Source organism: Rattus norvegicus, chromosome 13 (assembly GCF_036323735.1).
Source record: "Rattus norvegicus strain BN/NHsdMcwi chromosome 13, GRCr8, whole genome shotgun sequence".
In the NCBI taxonomy this organism is placed as follows: domain Eukaryota; kingdom Metazoa; phylum Chordata; class Mammalia; order Rodentia; family Muridae; genus Rattus; species Rattus norvegicus.
The window spans coordinates 21565884-21586012 of NC_086031.1; the positions used below are offsets into that span (position 1 = coordinate 21565884).

Genomic DNA, 20129 nt, shown 5'->3' on the forward strand with positions numbered 1-20129 from the left:
TTTCCAGCAGAAATGACAGGTTTACAGGACCAGGCCTAAGTTGATTAGGATCATCTGTAGCACAGCATGTTAGAGCACACCAATGGAAACAAGCTAATAAAAACTCTTTCCATACCCAAACCTACCACAGCCTATCAACTAATGCACCAACCGTCTAGTTCATCCTTTCTTTAATGCCTTCCCATGAGTTTCCATAGACCTCATGAAAGGTATTCCTTTGAAGGATATTCTGGAAAAGACAGAACTTGGCCAGAGGGATCAAGGGGAAGCACTCTTATTCTCCCTGACACTAAGCTCTGTCTTCTTTGTCTGTTTGTTTGGTTTGTTTTGTCCCAGCTAAGCTACACCTCCATACCTCTGACAGCAGTCTGCTTCCCACCCTAATGGGCTTATGCACTGCACCTTTTCTAACTTCCTTCCTCCTAACAATGCATGACTGTTCTGTGGCCCATGCCTCTTGAATCCACATTCCATAGCTTAACACTGCCCTCTTCAGTTGCTGTCTAGGGAGTGGTTATTCGTAAGTAGAGGATTCTCTATGATAGCAGCTTAACTACCAATATTCCATGGTAGTATACAGAGTATGCAGACCTTGTGACATTCCATGGCTCGGTCACTGTCTTCAGGTTACAACACTTTAAAGTAATTGGCCGAGCTGTGAGACTAATGCGACTGAAGCATTTAGGCCACATTTATCCTTCACCTGTTAACATATTCAAGATCAGGAGTGTGCTTAGTTAATCTAAGCTCTGTGAAGGCATGGAGGGTTTCCAGGTTAGTGTCAGGACATCTGACTGGGCAAATGCTTACTATTGTACTCTAGGTTTAAGGTTTCACTGGACTTTGCTTTTCCTTTGGATCCAACTCACCCTGAATTCATTCATGTCCCTCCTTCAGCTGATCCAGACAGTGAGTGCTGTGGATCAAGATGACCCTCACAATGGTCAACATTTCTACTACAGTTTGGCTCCTGAGGCTGCTAACAACCCCAACTTCACTGTCAGGGACAACCAAGGTAATCAGGCGGACATAGCTATCGATGCTTCTCCACTGCTCGAGATGGACATGTTGAGTTACTACGCCATGTAAACAGTGCCACATTTTCAGGTTTTTTAATAACAGGGAGAATGTTAATGGAATTTGTAGTCTACCAAGTTTCGTTACGTTGCATTAAAGACGAAGAGTGCCCTCTGCTGTCTCTACAGCTTCCATTCCTCAGCTGACAAACATTTATTGATGCTCCATCTGTGACAGACGCTGTTCACAGATCTCCTTCCCTCAGTCCAATTCAGAGCAAGTACGTTTACATGTTCTATAAAACAGAAACAGCCTAAGGGAAAAAAGTGTCCTCGAGAAAGAGAACAAAGCGAAGGAACATTTCTAATCAAAGATGTAAAAACCAGTAAAAGTGGGGTGTGGGGGGTTAAAAATCTCCCATAGCAAAAAAGGTACACCTAAGCGAAAGGGTGATAACAGCAGCAGCAGCAGCAGCAGCAGCAGGAGCAGCAGCAGCAGCAGCAGGAGCAGCAGCAGCAGCAGCAGCAGCAGCAGCAGGAGCAGCAGGAGCAGCAGCAGCAGCAGCAGCAGCAGCAGCAGCAATAGTAGCCCCAGCAGCATCAAAGTGCAAATACAAGAACACGATAGTATTCACAGAACTCAAACACTTTTTCTATAGCTACAAGATCTGGCAAAGTAACCTGCACTGGCCTGGAATGAACGATACTCCTTCCTAAGGCTCCAGAGTGCTGAGACTGTGGTCATCCACAGTCACACTGCTTCAAACAGCTTTGTAGCTCAGAAAGCTACTCAGGCGGGGTTCCCATTGCAAGAACTGCTCGTTCTGCACTACATTTCTGCTGCAATTAGACTGCTAGGACCTCACCAACGAACACTGATTGGCAGAGGGTTTCAGAGTCGTGGCTTATTCATGAGGTTCAAATGGGGAAAGAGGGACTTACATTTTCCAGCCAGATTTCCTTGGAAAGGTCAGAATAATTGAAACCAAGCATTTAACTGTCAGATGAAGGATTTTCTTAATTCTGCAGCCATCAACATGATTTGGGTGTCCTCATGTCTCTGGGTTTCAGCACACTCATCTTAAGAATGACTTGGTAACAGCTAAACAGAGGGTAGCAAAACTGTCAAGATTAGGCATAGCTTGTCTTCCTCTCAGACATCATTTTTAAGATTTGAAATATTACTATAGCCTCTTAGATAGAAGTATTCTTCAGTCTTTTAATTACCATAGAATGTCTACAAAAGAATTAAATATCTTGAGATTTTTGTGTTTTTGTGTGGTATGTGCTGTGTACACATGTATGGGCACATATAGGGAGTGCATATGTCAGAGGTTGGTATCAGGTATTTTCCTTTTGGCTTTTATTTTTAATAATGTGTGTGCCAGGTGGTGGGGGGTGGAGGGGAAGGCATCAGATACCCTGAAGCTGAAGTGGCGCTGAGGGCAGAACTTAGCTTTTCTGTGAGAGCTCTTAACCCCTGCGCCATCTTTCGCCTCACAGGGCTCTTCCTTGAACTGAGGCAGGACTCCTCACTTAACCCCAGAGTTTCCTGATTCAGCTAGTCTAGCAAGCCAGCTTGCTCCAGGGACCCTGCTTGCACCTCCTGCACTGAGGTTAAGGGTGGCCCACCATGCCTCGCATTTGTGCAGGTGCTGGAGATCAAATTCTGAGCTTCACCTTAAGTAGCACTTACGTTACTAAGCAAGAACAGCAGTCCCCACTCCCTCATCCGCTCTCCCGAGAATGTTTTTGAGTCAGACTTTTGAATAATTCACTTACCTGTTTCATAGGAAAATCCTCCTAAAAACAATAGTTTCACCCTCCTCGGGGTTGGCTTTATGACAGAATCCCCAGGATGAGGAGAGGCAGGCATTACGTTTTTTCTTCAAACTTTTAGCTAGGTGTCACTCTCTCATCCATATACAACTAACACCAAAAGTAACGTGCAGCAAACGACTGCTCGGCTCCTCAAGGTGACTTTGGGCGACTGTTCGCAGAAGCAATATCATATAAAGATGGGCAAAATGACAGGACTGTAACAAAGGGAGGTGACTCTTCTCTGAAAAGCTTCCCCGAACCAGAAGCCAGCGCATCTTCTACAGGAAAAGTGAACGCCTCACCTCCATATGAGTTTATCCCACAGGTTTCTTTTCTTAGGACCCACTTCCAATATGGTGTGTTTCCAACACCGGTGTCCCCCTTTTAGATTACAATAAAGCCTTTTTAGTAAGGGCTGCGGGAGGACTGTGGATCAAGCCCAGGATCTCACACACGCTGGTCAAGCCCCCTACCACCAAGCAACAGTCCCACTCTGCCTCTTTCTCCCTTTATCTTTTTGTTTGGCGTTGACTTTTAGAGAGCAGGTCTCTCTATGTAAACTCATAGAACTGGAACTTACAGCACAGACCATGTTTTAGAGAGCAGATCTCTCTGTGTAAACTCACCGGATTGGAACTTACAGCACAGGCCGTCGATGGCCTCAGCGGTCCAGCTGCCACGGCCTCCCGAGTGCTGGGATAACAAAAGCACACCACATTCAAGCGTGTCTAGCTTCTCTTTCTCAGTCTCAGAACATGGAATGGATTGTATGTGTAGAATAATTTAAAGTTTCAGAACCCATTTTCTCATCTTTTCTTTATTTGGCGACTATAACACACACACACACACACACACGCACACGCACACGCACACACACACACACACACGCACAGGCACAGGCACACACACACACACAACAGAACTGCCACCTTTAAAAATAATTCTCCTTCCAAAAAAGTTACTAAAGCTCTAATTATCACTTTTAATGAAAACATTCCAAATGGCCATGTAATATGAAGGTACAGGTGGGGTTTCGGTTGTTGTTGCTGCTGCTGCTGCTGCCGCTGATGGTTATGATGATGATGATGATGATGTTTCAGCTCTATGTCAGCCTTTCTTAAAATCCTTATGATCTAGGCTAAATTAAAGCAAAAATAGATAAATAAATACACGTTTTGTTGAAAGAAATTGATTTAAAAAATAAAATTATAAAGGATAAGTAACAGTAGTTAGCTGTCAGGCTGGGTGGGGGAGGCTGCATGGTAAGTAGGTGAATAAAACCTCAAACTAATAACTGATGCTATCATTTTGCACTGAGAAGAAAACAATAAGAAAGTAACCCCTTGTCAAAGCAAGAAACAATGATCACTGTCTGAACAAGTATTGACCTCTGTCTTAGGGTTTCTACTGCAGTGATAAAGCACCATAACCAAAAAGAACTTGGTGAGCAAAGACTTTATTTCATCCACAACTCTCAGATCAGGAAATGAGACAGGATCTCAAGGCAGGAACTGTAACACAGGCCATAGAGAGACACTGCCTGCTAGCTCGCCCTCTGTGGGCTGAGAGCATGCTTTCTTAAAGCACCCAGCACCCACAGCCCAGTGTGCTGACCCCTACCACATCAATTATCAACCAAGAAAATTGCTCCACAGGCCAATCTGGGAGGACCATTTTCTCAATTAAAGTTTCCTCTTCCAAAATGAGTCTAGCTTCTGTAAAGCAGACATAAAAGCAGCTAACGCACCACTAATGCTAGGAAACTAAACATGCAGTTGGATAGCACCAGGAAAGGAGTGCATGCCTTAGAGTATGAGAAGCCAGAGTTCAAATGCCCCTTTCCTACTGGTTAGTGACAATAAAGAAACTGTAATTAACCAAGGCTTTAATTCTGTCACTGTAGAGGTGTGGAGTCGATCAGCATCGCAACAGATTGTAATGAGAAGGAAAATATAGACCTTAATTACATTCAAGAAGGGAAGGAGAACCAGAAATAGTGATGACCACTGTGTTGTGAAATTCTACTTCATGTGATGCATCCCCAGAAATTCTTCTGTTAATGGCATTAACTCCTTGTTGGTCTGGATGTTTTATTTTGTTGGTTTCTCTAGCAGGGCCTACTATGTAGCCCCGGCTAGTCTAGAATTTTCTGTCCCTCTTGGCCTCAGCCCCCTGCCCTGGCTTCAGGATTACAGGCACCATGTGCTACCATACCCAGCTTGATTTGAGCGTTATGAGTTACTGCTTATGTATCCTACCACATCTCTCAAATTGTTCATCTGCTGAAGTGATCACAAGGTTGCAAAAAAAAAAAATCTGCTTTATAACTCAAAGCCATTCCCGGTAACTTAAAAATATAAATTTAAAAATTCTTACATGTAAAATATATAGTATTTGGAAAATATCAACATCACTATACCTGCCCACACAGTGAGCTCTGAGAAACACATCTAATCAGTTAGCTAAAGGAGGATTATGTTCTGCTGCATGGGAGTATTTACTCAGCAGTAATGCAAAGTCCAAATAGCTACAGATGACTTTCTAATGTTCTGATTATAGAGAAATGAGAAGCGTTTAAGATAGTGGGTAGGCTGGGGGTGCGGTTTAGTCAGTGAATGCTTACGGCACAAGCATGAGGACCTGAGTTCCGATGCCTACCACACTTGTAAAAGCCAGGCGCGGCAGTGCATGTCTCTAAGCTTAGCTCTCAGTGGAGGGAAACAGGTGGATTTTCAAAGCTCACTGGCCAGTCTGTCCAAACTGGAAACGAAATGTCCAGATTCAGTGAAAGACTCTATCGTACAAACATAAAGAATAGAGCAAGGAAAACACCCCACATCGATCTATGGGCTGCACACACATATGTGAACATCCATGTACACACAAACAAACTTATACACACAAATAAATACCTCACATACAAAAGGGTTTGCCTACATGCCTTAAGTTGATCATTATAAAATGAAAAAATATACTGAAACCTCACTGAATACCTCTTATTATTATTATTATTATTATTATTATTATTATTATTATCTCCTAACTAAAGTTTTCACTTTTTAAATAGAATGAAAAACAACAACTTTTACCAAGACTGAAAAGGCGACTCAGCAGTCGCTGTTCTTCCAGAGCAAAGGTTCAATTCCAACCATCCAGATGACAGTCACAATCATGTGTGACTCTAATTCCTCGAGTTCCGCTGCCCTCTTCTGGCCTCTGCAGGCACCAGGCACACAAGTGGTGTACAAATATGCATGCAGGCAAACCACCATGTGCATAAAATAAAATTTAAAACTTGAAAGAATAGAATTCACCAAATTCATATTAACTGCCTAAACTCAGTCCACAAGCTGTGTCATGTAAGCATGGGTCTGCATAAGCTTCTGAAAATGAGCGGGTTCTTCAGGAAGTTGGTGAGGCCAAGTGAGAGGCATAAAAGAAAATATCAAAAGACACGAATTCCAGCCCAAATAGCAAACATAAGCAATCTGGACCAGTCCCATGGGCTCCTTGTCTCTCCTCTGCTGGAGGCAGAAAGCAACACAGGCTTCAGCAAGGTGCTGAGCAAACGGATCACAGATCGCCAGGGACTGTTCATTTCTGTCAAGTTTTCCCTGGGAACATTTGTTAGATCTGAAGGCTGTCAGTTCGCCCCAGGCACTTTATGTCACAAAGGGTAAGACAGTGTCTCACAAAAAGGCTTCTTTCCTAGGCCTCCGGCTTTTGCCTGAAAGCAAATGAAAGTCTTGATGTTCAAACCTAAGTGCTGAGCCAAACCTATAGACTTGGCTGCAGCAGCGCTCGCCTTGTGACCTCTCTCCTTCCCCTACCCTGTCCCTGCTTGCTTCGATCCAAGAATTTCTCTCCTCTTTTTTTTAACTCCAAAATGCCTTCCTCCTTCAGATAATACCGCTCGCATTCTGACCAGGAGGTCCGGCTTCCGACAGCAGGAGCAGAGCGTCTTCTACCTGCCCATCCTCATAGCAGACAGCGGCCAGCCGGTCCTCAGCAGCACCGGCACACTTACCATTCAAGTGTGCAGCTGCAGTGACGATGGCCACGTCATGTCCTGCAGCCCAGAGGCATATATGCTCCCAGTCAGTTTGAGTCGGGGTGCCCTCATCGCCATCCTGGCCTGCGTCTTTGTTCTCTTAGGTGAGTTGGTGGCTCTCTTCCGGGAGGTGGGGGTTCACGTGCTTGGAGACATGAGCAGTTAACCCCCTATCTTAGATACTCAAGACTGGTCTTCTTCTCCCAAGCTTACTTCAAAAGAGCAAAGCCTGGGGGAAAGTGTGTAAGTCGAAGGCAGTATCTTCCCTCAAGGCCTCTTCGGCAAGTTTATCAAGTATCTGTTGTACACCTGCACACCATACTAGGCACAGTGATTGGAAGACAGATGCACTATGGCCTCCATAGTTTACTTCACATGATGCAAGTTCGCACTGGCATGATAGAACCAAAATAACACAGAAGCGGATACTCACTTCTTCATATCCATTTAACAACTAAGTCACAAGCCCAAAGCCTAATGTCAGAGGCAGAGCCAGGACTGGCAGGCCACACACTGCTCAGCCTTCCTCGGTGCCACTCTTCTGGGTCCTCATGCCTACAGACTACAGGTAGCCAAGTGTTCCTGGGAGGAAAGAGATACAGTCTGTGTATCCTGACAAGAAGGGGACTGGGACAGGCACCACTGCAATGCGGCAAACTGGGTGGTCTACAAGGCCCTCATAGGGAAGTAGAACTCTGAGCTGAGACCTGAAAGGAGCAGTGGTGTGAACCACATGGATCCCTGGGAATAATCCGCCTGTGGCACAGAGGTCATGTCAGACACTGTGGGCATCTGACAAACAGCACTGAATAAACAGAGCCTCTTTGCCTCTGCCGAGGAACCAAGGGGGAGGGGTGATAAATAAAAGGTCATACGTGAGTCTCCCCTCTTCTTTCGGCACCCACTCTCCAGTGCCCACAAGCTTCACTGCAGTGTCCTCTAAGTAGACACTCAAAAGCAAACACCTAAGGCATCTGGGAAATCCCAGAGAGCATCCACAGGTGTGTCTCACCTTCACTCTGCTACTGAGCTCAACCACTGCACATTCTCCTTACTTAGAGAAAAGCAAGCGTCAGGGACAATGCTAATATCCAATACGCATGAAATGCCACAGCGATACACTGCGATTCCGGCATCAACGGCACGCGGTGGGAGGACTATTACATGCTCCAGGCATCCTGGCCTACAGAACAAGTCCTACAGAGAGAAAATGAAGTTTCAGTAACTTTATACAGGGAAAAATATAAAGCATGGTAATTTATGTTGTAATCCATATGTACCCTTGGTTCCTCGTTTACCTAAACACCAAGTGACTGACAGCCATACAAGATAAAGAAATTCATTGTTGAAAATATCAACATTGCATTTTCTTTCTACATAGGCCTTTGGAATGCACTCCTCATTATAAACTCAAAGTTTATAATGTAAACTTTCATTGTATTTTGAGTGCTCTGTCTTACATTACAATTAAGGAATACGACAGAGACAGAGACCAGAGTTATATGACTCCTGGTCATTACCTGGACCAAATAAAATCCCCCTGCAATTCCTAGTGTGTCCATAAGGTGGCACTGGGAGACCTTGAGTGCAGAACAAGAAAAGCTGTTTTTTTCCCTTTGAAGTTATTTGCTTGGAGGAGAAATTTCCAGGCAGGCTCTCCTGACTTCTATCTTTGAGAAGTGCCGTAGGTTCATCCTGGTCCACAAAGAGCCACCATTACAGAAAAACTGATTTAAAGACACTGGCTCAGAGTGCTGTGCAAGAGATAACCTAATTTGTAAGCCGAGACCCGTTTTTTCAACCTCACAGAATAAGAAGTCTCAGAAGCTAAGGTGTCATCCCCTGAGTCGCACACTTGCCCACTTACTTCTAAGAGAGCACAACCCAAATCACACAATTCACACAACTCTAACATTTATGTTGAGGCTGACTTGTACACATACAGACAAACCACACACACAGACAAACACACACACACAAAGGTAGAAAATTAAACCTGTTCATTTTGGCAATTCCTTACCTGAACCTAACTCTTTTTTTGAAGACCTAATTTGAAAGCATAATTTAATGCTCATTATTTATAACATTTTATGTAAAAAATAAGGTTCATATCAATCTTTGATTTTCAAGAGATGACTAGTTCTACACACTGTCTAATCCTACATATCCACCAGCATTCTCTCTTCAATGGTTTTGTGGGTTTTGTTTCATTAAAAATAGATTTTTTTTTGCATATAAGATATTTTTTACTGTGTTTTCTGCTCCCTCTGCTCATCCCTGTCCTCCCCACCTCCTCTCCTATCCAGATCCTCTCTTTCTGTCTCACAGTAGAAAATAAGATTTGGGAGATAATAATAAAATATAGTAAGATAAAAACAAAAAAAAACCATTGGAATACAATAAAACTTGAAAAGGCAGGGAAAAAAACAGATATATACACAAAGACATGCTTATTCCCACACCCAGGATACCCATAAAAACACAAAATAGAAGCCATAATTTAAACTCAAGTGATCTGTAGGGTAATGTCAGACAGACAGACAGACAGACAAAATAGAAAATAAAATGAAAAAGAGAAAATAAAAAATTTTTAAAGCCTTGGCATGACCTTGCAAGACAAGGAAACTTCATACATGTTGCTGAGTTTGTTTTCTGCTGGGCATGTTGTCCACTCATGAGAATAGAGTGTGTCCCTTGCAGAATTAAATATCGATTGCAGATTGCTTCGTGTTGGAGATGAAGGCCTGTGTCCACTTCTCCTTTCACTCTAACTGGTGCAAACCCATCAGGCCCTGTACGTGCTGCCTCAGTCTCTTGGGAGAGTGTACGAGCTTTGGGAGTGTTGGCTTAGAGGAGCTTGTTATCCTGGTGTCCTCCGTCCTCTGTGACTCTTACACTTTCTGCCCACTCTTCCTCCAAGTTCCCCCAGCCCTGTGAAGAGGAATTTGATAGATCCCATTTAAGGCTAAGTGTTCCAAGGCCTCTCACACTCTGTACATTGCCTGGCTGGGGTCTCTGTATTGGTTCACATCTGCTCCAAGGAGAATCTTCACTAATGGTGCCTGAGTAAGGCACTGATCTGAGCAGAGCAGAATGTCTTCAGGGTTTGTTTTATTGCTACATTCTTTTAGTAGAACAGTAGCATTTGGCTTTACCCTACGTCACCGGGCTGTCTATCTAGTCTGTTTCTTAGTCACTGAAGCCGTGTTAGGTTGGGGCTCCTCAGGTTAAATAAGATATTGGCAGATTATTTCTACAGATTTTGTGCCAGCATTGCACTAGCATATCTTTCTGCAAGGACGTAAATTGTGGAGTGAAGAGTTGATGCTTACTTTTCTCCTTTGGTAGCATGCAGAGCAGCTTCTGAACAAATGACATTTAGTGCATCGGGCGAAGGCTCTGTGTAGGCATGAAGATCTGTGAAGAATTATGCTGGAACTTAGATGGTGATCGCACTGACTCTGTAGATTGCTTTTGGTCAGATGGCCATTTTTACAATATTAATTCTACCTACCCATGAGTACCTACCCATGAGCATAGAATATCTTTCCATCTTCTGCTGTCTTCTTTGGTTTCTTTCTTCAATGACAATGTATTCATCATACAAGTCTTCCACTTGTTTGGTTTGAGTTACCCAGAATATATTTTATATTATTTAAACCTACTGTAAAGGCTTTGTGAAGGTAGTTCCTTTGATTTTTCTCTCTGTACATTTGTCATCTCTGTATAGAAAGGCTACTTATCCAGCAACACTGCTCAAAGTGCTTCTCAGCTGTAGGGGTTTCAGGTGGCATTCTTAGGGATAGATATTTTATTAATATATAGCTAATATATAATATATTATAACATATATTATATATTTAATATTATAATTATATATAATTTGCAGACAAAAGTACTTTGACTTCTCCCTTTCTAATTTGTATCCCCTTGACCTCCTTCAGTTGTCTTACTGCTGAAGCTAAGGCTTCAAGTATTATATTGATTAGGTAGATAGAAACAAGACAATTTTGTCTTGTCCCTGATTTTAATGGAATTGCTTTAAGTTCCTTTCCATTTATTTTTATGTGGGCTATGGGACATACAACTTCTCAATGAGATTATAAAAGTGTGAATAAATTGCCTTTATTATAAAGTATGTCTCTCAAATTTCTAGTCACTCCAGAACATTTTATCATGAAGGGGTGTTGATTTTTATCAGAGGCCTTTTCTACATCTAATGAGATGATCATGTGGTTTTGGCTTTCAGTTTTACTTATATGTGGATAACGTGGATTTATATATACTGAACCATTCCTGAGAGCCCACTCAATCATGGTATATGGTCTTTTTGATATGTCTTTGGATTCAGTTTGCAAGAATTTTACTGAGAATTTTTGCATCTATGTTCATAAGGGAAATTGATCTGAAATTCTTTGGTATTTATGTGGTTTGAGGTCAGGGTAGCTATGGACTTGTAAAACTAATTAGGCAACGTTCCTTTTGTGTCCATTTTGTGCAATAATTTGAGGAGTATTGACCTTAGCTCTTTTTTGAAAGTCTTGCACAATTCTACACTAAAACCATCTGGCTTTGGGCTTTTTTGGTTTGGAGGCTTTTAAATACTGTTTTTATTTTACTAACAGTTACAGGTCTGTTTACACTGCTTATCAGGTCTTGGTTTAACTTTGGTAAGTGGTTGTATCAGGAAAATTATGTTTAAGTTTTCCAATCTGTTGTACAGGTTTTTGAGGTCTGTCACCGTAATTCTCTGAATTTTTTTTCAGTGTCCGTTTTATGCATCTCATTTAATCTCTAATTTAGGTGTTTTCTGTGTCCTTTAGTTTGGATAAGGATTTGTCAATCTTACTTTCTCAAAACACTTTATTTTCTCTGTTTCATTGACTCTATGTAAGGTTTCTTTTTTTTTTTTTTTTCCTTTTTTATTGATTTCAGGTTTGAGTTTTATTATTTCTTGCCCTCTCCTTCTTTTGGGTGTAATTTCATCCTTTTTCTCTAGAGCTTCCATGTGTGTAATTAAGTCACTAGTTTAAGGTCTCCTCAGTTTTTCATTTGTTTATATAGGCACTTAGTTCTATGAACTTGCCTCTTATAACTGCTTTCAATGTGTCCCATAAGTTTGGGAATGTTGTGTATTCATTCAGTTATAGAACATGTTTAATTTATTTCTTGATTTGGGTCTTGACTTTTATTTCAGTAGTGAGTTGCTCAGTTCCCATGAGTTTGTGAGCTTTCTGTTGTTCCTCCTCTTGATGTCCGCCTTTAATCCATGGTGTTCAGATAGGATGAAGGGTGTTATTTCATTATATACATTATATTTTCAGATTGGCTTTGTGTCAGAATATGGACAAAGTTCCTTGAACTGCTGAGAAGAAGGTATATTCTTTTGTGTTTGGGTGAAATTTTCTGTAAATATGTTAGGTCAGATTGGCTTATGACATCAGTTAGCTCCAGCGGGTCTCTGTTCAGTTTTTGTCAGGATGACCTGTCTACTGGCAAGAGATCTGTGAGGGACATGAGATTTAAGCTGGAGTTGTATTTCTTTTTATGAATTTGGGTGCCCTTATGTTTAGTCTAAAGACATTAAAAACTGCAATATCCTCTTGGTGGATTTCTCCTTTGACAAATATGTAGTGTCCTTCTCCACCTCTTCTGATTAATTTTGGTTTGAACCCTATTTTGTCAGATACTAAAATGGCTACACAACTTGTATCTTGAAGTCCATTTGCTTGTATTATCTTTTTCTACCCATTTCCCCTGAGGTACTATCAATCTTTGATGTTAAGAAATGTTTTCTTAGTTGCAGAAAAACAAAGCTACTGTGTTAGTCTTTCTCAGCTTGTTGGAGAATTGAAACCCCTGATGTTGATAGATATTGATGAGCAATATTTTGTTGGTTCCTGCCATTTTATTGTTGTCGTTGGGGTGTGTGTGTGTGTGTGTGTGTGTGTGTGTGTGTGTGTGTGTGTGTGTGTGTGTTTCTGTTCTTTTTTTTTTCTTGGGTGTCAACCTCCTCATGTCGAAGTTTTCTTTTCAATACTCTCTTGGGGGATGGATTTGTAGAAAGATAATGCTCAAAGGTGGTTTTATCATGGAATGTCTTATTTTCTCCATCTCTTGGGATGGAAATTTTTCTGGTTATAGTAGTATGGACTGGCATCTATTATCTCTTTAGTTTTTAGATGATCGGTCTATGACCTTCTGGCTTTTATAATTTCATTGAGAAGTTGAGTTTTATTCTAATAGGTCTGCCTTTTTCCCTTTCAGCTTTTAATATTCTTTGTTCTGTCATTTAATATTTTGATTATTACTTACTCAGAGGAATTTATTTTCTGATCGAATTTATTTGGTGTTCTATATCCTTAGTGTATCTTAATAGGCATCTCTTTCCTTAGATTAAGGAAACTTTCTTCTATGATTTTGTTTTTATGATTTGATGTTTTTATGATTTTGTTTTTCTGTGCCTGTGTCCTATGTTTCTTCTCCTTCCTCTATTTCTATTATTCTTAGATTTGCTCTGTTCCTATTGTTCCAGCTTGCCTGGATGTTTTGTGCCAGCTTACTTTTTTAAGATTAATATTTTCTTTGACTGAGTTATCCATTTCTTCCATCATGTTTTCAGTGCCTGAGATTCTCTCTTCCATCACTTATATTCTATGAGTGAGGTCTGCCTCCGAGATTTCTGTTCAAATTCCTACATTTTTCATTTCCAGATATCCCACAGTTTGGGTTTACTTTCTGGATTCTATTTCTATTTTCAGAACTTGAACTTTTTTATTTATTTCTTTCCATTGTTTTTTGGTTTTGTGGATTTAAGGGATTTATTCATTTTCTTTTTCTCTAAGGATTATATTCATAAAGGCCATACAGTAGTGGCATTGCTGGGAACTAGTCTCCACTAGGAGACATATTGTTCTGGCTGTGACAGTGTTTTTTTGCAGTAGGGTCTAGGCATCTAGGTTTGGGATGACTTTAATTCTAGGTGCTGATATCTGGTCTTGTCTTTATTGAGTAGTGTTTCTTTCCTTGCTTTCTGTTGTCCTCTCTGTTTCTTAGGGGTTATGTTGGTTCTGTGTTGCCTGGTAGGAAATTCTTCTGGAATCCTGACATGTTTGGTCAGTGGGAATTCCAGGTAAAATATGTTTCTAAAGTATTTTGAGCTGACAGAAATGGTGATGGGCTAGGAGGGTGAGGCCTAGGTGGTTCATAGGGAGGAGGATAGTAGGGTGTCCCATCAGGAACTGTCTAATCCCCTGGATCAGGGCAGCAAGTGTAGAGGCTACAGCAAGTAGTCTGCTACAGAGCTGGAGATGAGATTATGGGATTGAATCTGGGGAAGAGGGAGACTGGGGACCTGAAGCTTGTGGACCCTCTTAGCTGGTCTACTTATTTCCCTGGCAGCATTGCACTACAGTCCTATGGAATGCATGCTTGAGTGGAGGGTGGGATAAAGCAAGAAGGGGAGGAAGGATGTTGGAAGGCAAGGTCTGTGTGAGCCATTGGAGGTGGGGAAAGGGAAGGAAGGGAGGCCACATCTGCTACTGAGCTGGGTGTGAAAGACTGGTTTTTGAGGAGGGGGAGGTAAAAATCTGCAGTTAGACCACTTGCTTCCCTGACCGGAGTGGTCTATGAGTTCCAATGGAGTTAGGAACAAAGAGGAAGGGAGGCTACAGCAGGTGGTCTTCTATGGAGCTGGAAAGGAGACTGGGGGATTGGATCTAGAGGGAAAGAAGAAGAGGTGAAAATTCAGTTAGGCTTTGCCTTCTCTGGCTGGAGTTATTTTTGATTTTTAAGATGATGTCTTGCTTTGTTGCCCATACTGGCCTCAAACCTCAAACTCCTATGTTATATGATCCTCCATGCTCAGACAGCCAAATAACCAAAAATACACACACACACACCCCCAGCCACTTAACACTTTTTCCACTTTCATCCACATCTTCAAATACCCCATCCTACCACTTTAAGATCACATGACCGGTCACCTTCTTTCTTAATATTTCCAGCACAATTCAATAGTCTTGTCTTTGTCCTTTATCAGCAACAGTCATGACCCAAAGAAAGCCTTCATCATAGCCTGGTTTGTGTTAACATTAATATCATTAATACTGCTAGTCCACAGGACAAGTTTATGTTAGAATTGTTATACTCAATATTGTTTCCTCATTGTTTAACAAAGAGCTTTTTAAAATATATGTTTAGTGTTAACTGTATCTCATACATATGAATGCTTATTTAGAAACCAATTTTCCAGGGCTGGGGATTTAGCTCAGTGGTAGAGCGCTTGCCTAGGAAGCGCAAGGCCCTGGGTTCGGTCCCCAGCTCCGAAAAAAAAAAAAGAACCAAAAAAAAAAAAAAAAAAAGAAACCAATTTTCCTATGTTACTTTGAATATAAATCATGCTTCAGGCTTTCACACCACGTTTCAACCTCCCCCTCAATTCCTTAGAATCCTATTAGTCTCTTTTCCTGAAATTCCACAGTTCTTGTCCATGTCTCGTATTTTTACACATAGAAAAACATTCAAGATTATATCATTATTTTTTGTGTATGTATTTTATTACCAAGCAAGTCTATTCACAAAATATTAGATATTAGGATCATTAGCTATAATTCGTGTGCTTCAAGAACTTTAAATATGTTGTTCTGAGCTCTCTTAGTCTGTACTCTCTTACTGCCCAGATGGCAATCCTCCTCCTCCTCCTCTTCCACCACCCCCATCACCACCACTATCACCACCACCACCACTCTTGAATGAACTGGGCTTTATTTTGCAGTGCTGTCAAGCTGTCACTGCTCACCAGCTGTAACAAAGCACACCAGGAGAGAAATCAATAGCACCTCTATAGCTGAAACCTCAACACACTTCCTGAAAAAATGTTTTCAGTTACAAAGATAAACAGTTCAATGGGATTATCTCTATATCTCCTTTAAACCCCAGTGAACACACCTAGCAAAAAAAAAAAAAAAAAAAAAACCCATTGGTTGGGATCAAATGTTATCCAAACCTTCAAGGGCATATCTAACAATGTGGTACCTCTTCGGTAACAGGTAACATATTGAACCATATAAAATGTCACTGCTCATTCTTTCTCTCCCATGACCACCACTGGCTCTAGAAAATTACAAATACCTCTCTATTTAAAGATCATTTGAGGAATCTGGGGTGACTGGGCCTAAAGAGTCATTCATTTATGCTTTTAAAAGTATTTCTATTTAGTTTTTTTTTTTGAGAATTTATAGAAATCTTAACATTCACCCCCTAAACTCCTCCTAGATCTATCCCATTGCCAACTTTGTGTCCTTTTTCAAATAAATAAACAAGTGCTCCAATTTGGGCTCCCAAATACTCCTGAGTATGAGCATCTACTGGGAAGAGGTTGCGCTACCCAGAGCCAAACCTTGAAGAGAACTCCAGAAACTATTAACTGTCCATAGTGCCTTGGTAGGTCTGGAGTCTGATAAGCTCCCCACGATGCTCTTAGTTTTTGAAGGAGGCATAAAAGACAATTTCTTTAGTTCATACTTAGCTTAAATGTTTACATTCATTATTTGTAGACATATGCTTGTGTTTATAGTGGAATCCTATTAAGATGCTAAAGCAAAAAAGCAGAATTTCACCTAATGAGATTTTGAGATTATAGCAGATGACCCACAGCATATCTTCTACAGCAGGCCGCAATTTCGCAATGGTTCATTGTGTGTCTACACACAATTTCAAAGCAGCAAGCTTCTGTAAAACTATGCCGTTTCTTAGGAGTCTAAGAAATATGGAGCCTCCTTTACCCCACTGAGCTCTGAAATCTAACAACTCACAGCGAGGATCAGGCAGACCTGAACTCAACTCAGTGACGTTTGTAATACCAAACCTGTCCTGGGTGCCATCTGAGTCCTCCTTTGTCCCCTGGCTTGATAAAGTCCTCCTAGGCACTGACACATCTGGTCTTTTGTGTTCCCATCAGTATTGGTGCTGCTCATCCTGTCCATGAGGCGCCACCGAAAACAACCCTACATCATCGACGACGACGAGAACATCCACGAGAACATTGTGCGCTATGACGACGAGGGGGGAGGCGAAGAGGACACAGAGGCCTTCGACATCGCCGCCATGTGGAACCCGCGCGAGGCGCAGGCGGGCGCCGCCCCGAAGACGCGGCAGGACATGCTCCCCGAGATCGAGAGCCTCTCCCGCTACGTGCCTCAGACGTGCGCGGTCAGCAGCACGGTCCACAGCTACGTGCTGGCCAAGCTCTACGAGGCCGACATGGACCTGTGGGCCCCGCCCTTCGATTCCCTGCAGACCTACATGTTTGAGGGGGACGGCTCCGTGGCCGGCTCGCTCAGCTCGCTTCAGTCAGCCACCTCGGACTCAGAGCAGAGCTTTGATTTCCTCACGGACTGGGGACCTCGCTTCCGGAAACTGGCAGAACTCTACGGGGCGTCGGAGGGGCCCTCGCCCTTGTGGTGACAGAAGCCCGGAGGCCAAGGTGCACCCAAATCCAGACGTTCTCAAACGCTGCTTCTCGTCCATGAGGCGCGGCCACCACAGGAGCAATATTGTGCTGGACAGTGAGGATGGGAGTGAGTGGACCCAACAGAGCTCTCTCTGGATCAGCTTTACTTGGTTAGACGAAATTAAATAATCAGAAGGAAACCCAGAAGAAGAGGGCAGAATCCCCAATTATCTTTTTAATTTGCTTTTTGACACTGTATTCACAGGTTTGAAGTATTAAAGCTTGGCTTTTTTGTTTGTTTATTTGTTTGTTTCTCTGTTTTTCCTATTCACCAAGGCCTTTGTCATTTTGCCACCAAGAAAAGGCTCCAGTGTTAACCTACAGAGGTAGTAGGTGAAGGTCTGGAGGCAGAGAACAAGTCCTACTCCAGAATCTATGTTATCTGTATTCCCCATTTCAGATTGTTTCTCTGGATCCTCAGATCTGCAGAAAACAACACGCGCGGGAGCGCACGCGTACACACACACACACACACACACACACACACACACACACACACACACACTACTGAAAAAAGTATTCCTCAGTGAAATCATCTTGCTTGTTCTAAGGTGGGTGGTATACTATTTAACCCTTTCAACACAAGGTTTAGACTTTCTTGACCTTGCATGGGGAATTGTTGGGGAGGGTGGGAGAAGGAAGAGACATTGACTTGTGTTCATGTTTAAGAGCTGAACCAAGAGTTGGCATTATAGCTGATCCAGCATCAGCTTTTACATGCCTTGGCAAAAGTCAGAAGGAAACCAGAAAAGCTGCCTCTTTTGCACTGTAGATGTCTCTTCTGTGTGCCAAATGTGGAGACCAGATGCAACAAACGAAAGCCAAATAAGAAGTATCTGATAAAAGCATGGGTCTGAGGGCTTTCCTAATCTGTATAAAGTCAATCCAAGGGATGTTTACATACTGTAGATAACCTACTTGAACAAAGTCAGTATTATAGAGAAGAATGGATGTAAGAGTATTACCTGTAAAAGTTTTGTATATTTGTTAATAATTTTGTTAATAAATATGATGTACTACATCTCGGTACCTTAGGGTTTCTTTTAATAAAAGCTAAATAGAAGGAAAGGTGTACTTTGAGTTTGTTTTGTTGTTGGCAAGAGCTTTATGATCCTGAATTAACCTCAGGTTGCTGGGATTGATAACACAGAAGCAGCATCAGAGAAACATGAGGCTGTGTGTTCCATTTTGGTAACTGACCAGTTTAATATCATGGATCAAAGTTAATTTTTTAATGACAATTTCACTCTTGTGTCTCTGAAAAAAAGCAAAGAACCATTTAATATGAATGACACAATCCTGAATTTTGCTTGTATTTTTAATTTTGTGAGAAGGAGTATGACCACAAAGAGGTGGGATAGAATTGTTTTCAGTTTTCTTTCATTGCAAAACCAAATACAAATCAGCCCATTGACTGTAGAAGAGTTCACAGTTGACTGGGGCCTTCTTTATTCCTTATAGTAATTAAAATAGGTAGTACACAGCATATGCCTAACTCTATCCTTTTTACATATATATATATATAAAAATTTAACAAGTGCTGAGTTAACATAGTTGGAAGAGAGCTCACTCTTTGACATCGTATTACTATCTGGATTATAATCTGGATTATAGTAGTGGCTGTCAGATTTCGCCATGGATCAGAATCAAACGGATGGCTCATTAAACTATCTCACCCACAGAATTTCTGACTCAATACATGTGGAACAATTTGTCATTGGAACAAGTTACCAGGTAATAATGATACATCTGGTGCAAGGACCACATTTTTTGGGGGGGAGGGGGGGAAGCTGGGGACCGAACCCAGGGCCTTGTGCTTGCTAGGCAAGCGTTTGACCATTGAGCTAAATCCCCAACCCCAAGGACCACATTTGACAATTACATAATATTCTCTCTCTCTTGCTCTCGATCTCGATCTCTCTCTACTTCTCTTCCTCCTGCCCTCTTTCTCCTCTCCCTCTTCCTCCTCTTCCTCCTCCCTTGCCTCCCTCTCATTCTTCCTCCTCCCCCCTTCTGGAAGATTTATATTATCATCCCATTTGAGGCCCAGCCTATCATCACAGAGGTGTCAGTACTCTTCCCTAATAACAAAAAAAATTTAAAAAATGTACAAGTATGAAGGTCAAAGATGTAAGAAGGCAGCTGCGAGTCTTGCAGCCAGTGGGATGTGATTCTGTGCATGTTACATGCTATACTAACAGCCCAAGTCCCATCTGCAGCTTTTGTAGATGGGCTTTCCTGTCCATGAAAAGCAAGCAGCTCCTTCTGAGCCTCCTTGGGGGTGAAGTGCAATATAAAATAATGACATTTAACAAAGCAAGAGAATAAAACAGAGACATGTGCCCAAACTAGATTCTACAGCATTCTGATTGTGTGAAGTCAGGCAAACTAACCTCAATAACATCCTTCCTTTCTTCCCATAAGCTCTGAGGATAATTTTGCAACTATTTCACTTTATGCTGCTTGCTTTACAACTGAACACAGCTGTTATCTTAACCACAGGGGGTTATCACGGCCCACATCCTGCTAAGTCAGCCCCCATGATACTGGGCATGAAGCGATTAAGCAGTTCCCTGTGTCTTCTGGTTCCCAAGAGGATGCTTAATAGTGCGGTACAGGAAGCTTGAAAGAAGCCCTCAGTAGGAGCCCCATTTCAGCTCATATTGGAAGCTGAGATTCCAACCCTCAAAATGGATTTGGAAAACCATACTATAGTAAGCCACCATGC

General features: G+C 41.9%; 1 protein-coding gene and 1 long non-coding RNA gene across 5 annotated transcripts in view; one reads left to right on the forward strand and one right to left on the reverse strand.

Annotated features, from left to right (window-relative positions):
* Nucleotides 1-17643, forward strand: part of Cdh20 (cadherin 20) — a 331255-nt gene extending 313612 nt beyond the window's left edge. For 2 of the 3 annotated variants that reach the window (XM_017598871.3, XM_017598872.3), the window contains exons 10-12: nt 898-1015; nt 6741-6992; nt 16850-17643. In XM_017598871.3, the coding sequence (XP_017454360.1) occupies nt 898-1015; nt 6741-6992; nt 16850-17355 (876 nt within the window). In that variant the 3' untranslated portion in view covers nt 17356-17643. 3 annotated transcript variants of the gene reach the window in all.
* On the reverse strand, nt 3800-17335 carry LOC102547165 (uncharacterized). Of its 2 annotated transcripts, none has more exons than XR_595432.4 (3): nt 17194-17335; nt 7901-8085; nt 3800-3975 (listed from the first exon to the last, which is right to left on the reverse strand). It is a non-coding gene; the product is annotated as an uncharacterized LOC102547165 (long non-coding RNA). The 2 variants fall into 2 exon arrangements; XR_595431.4 differs by lacking the exon at nt 17194-17335 and adding an exon at nt 16757-16924.
* Nucleotides 17644-20129: the final 2486 nt, after the last annotated feature.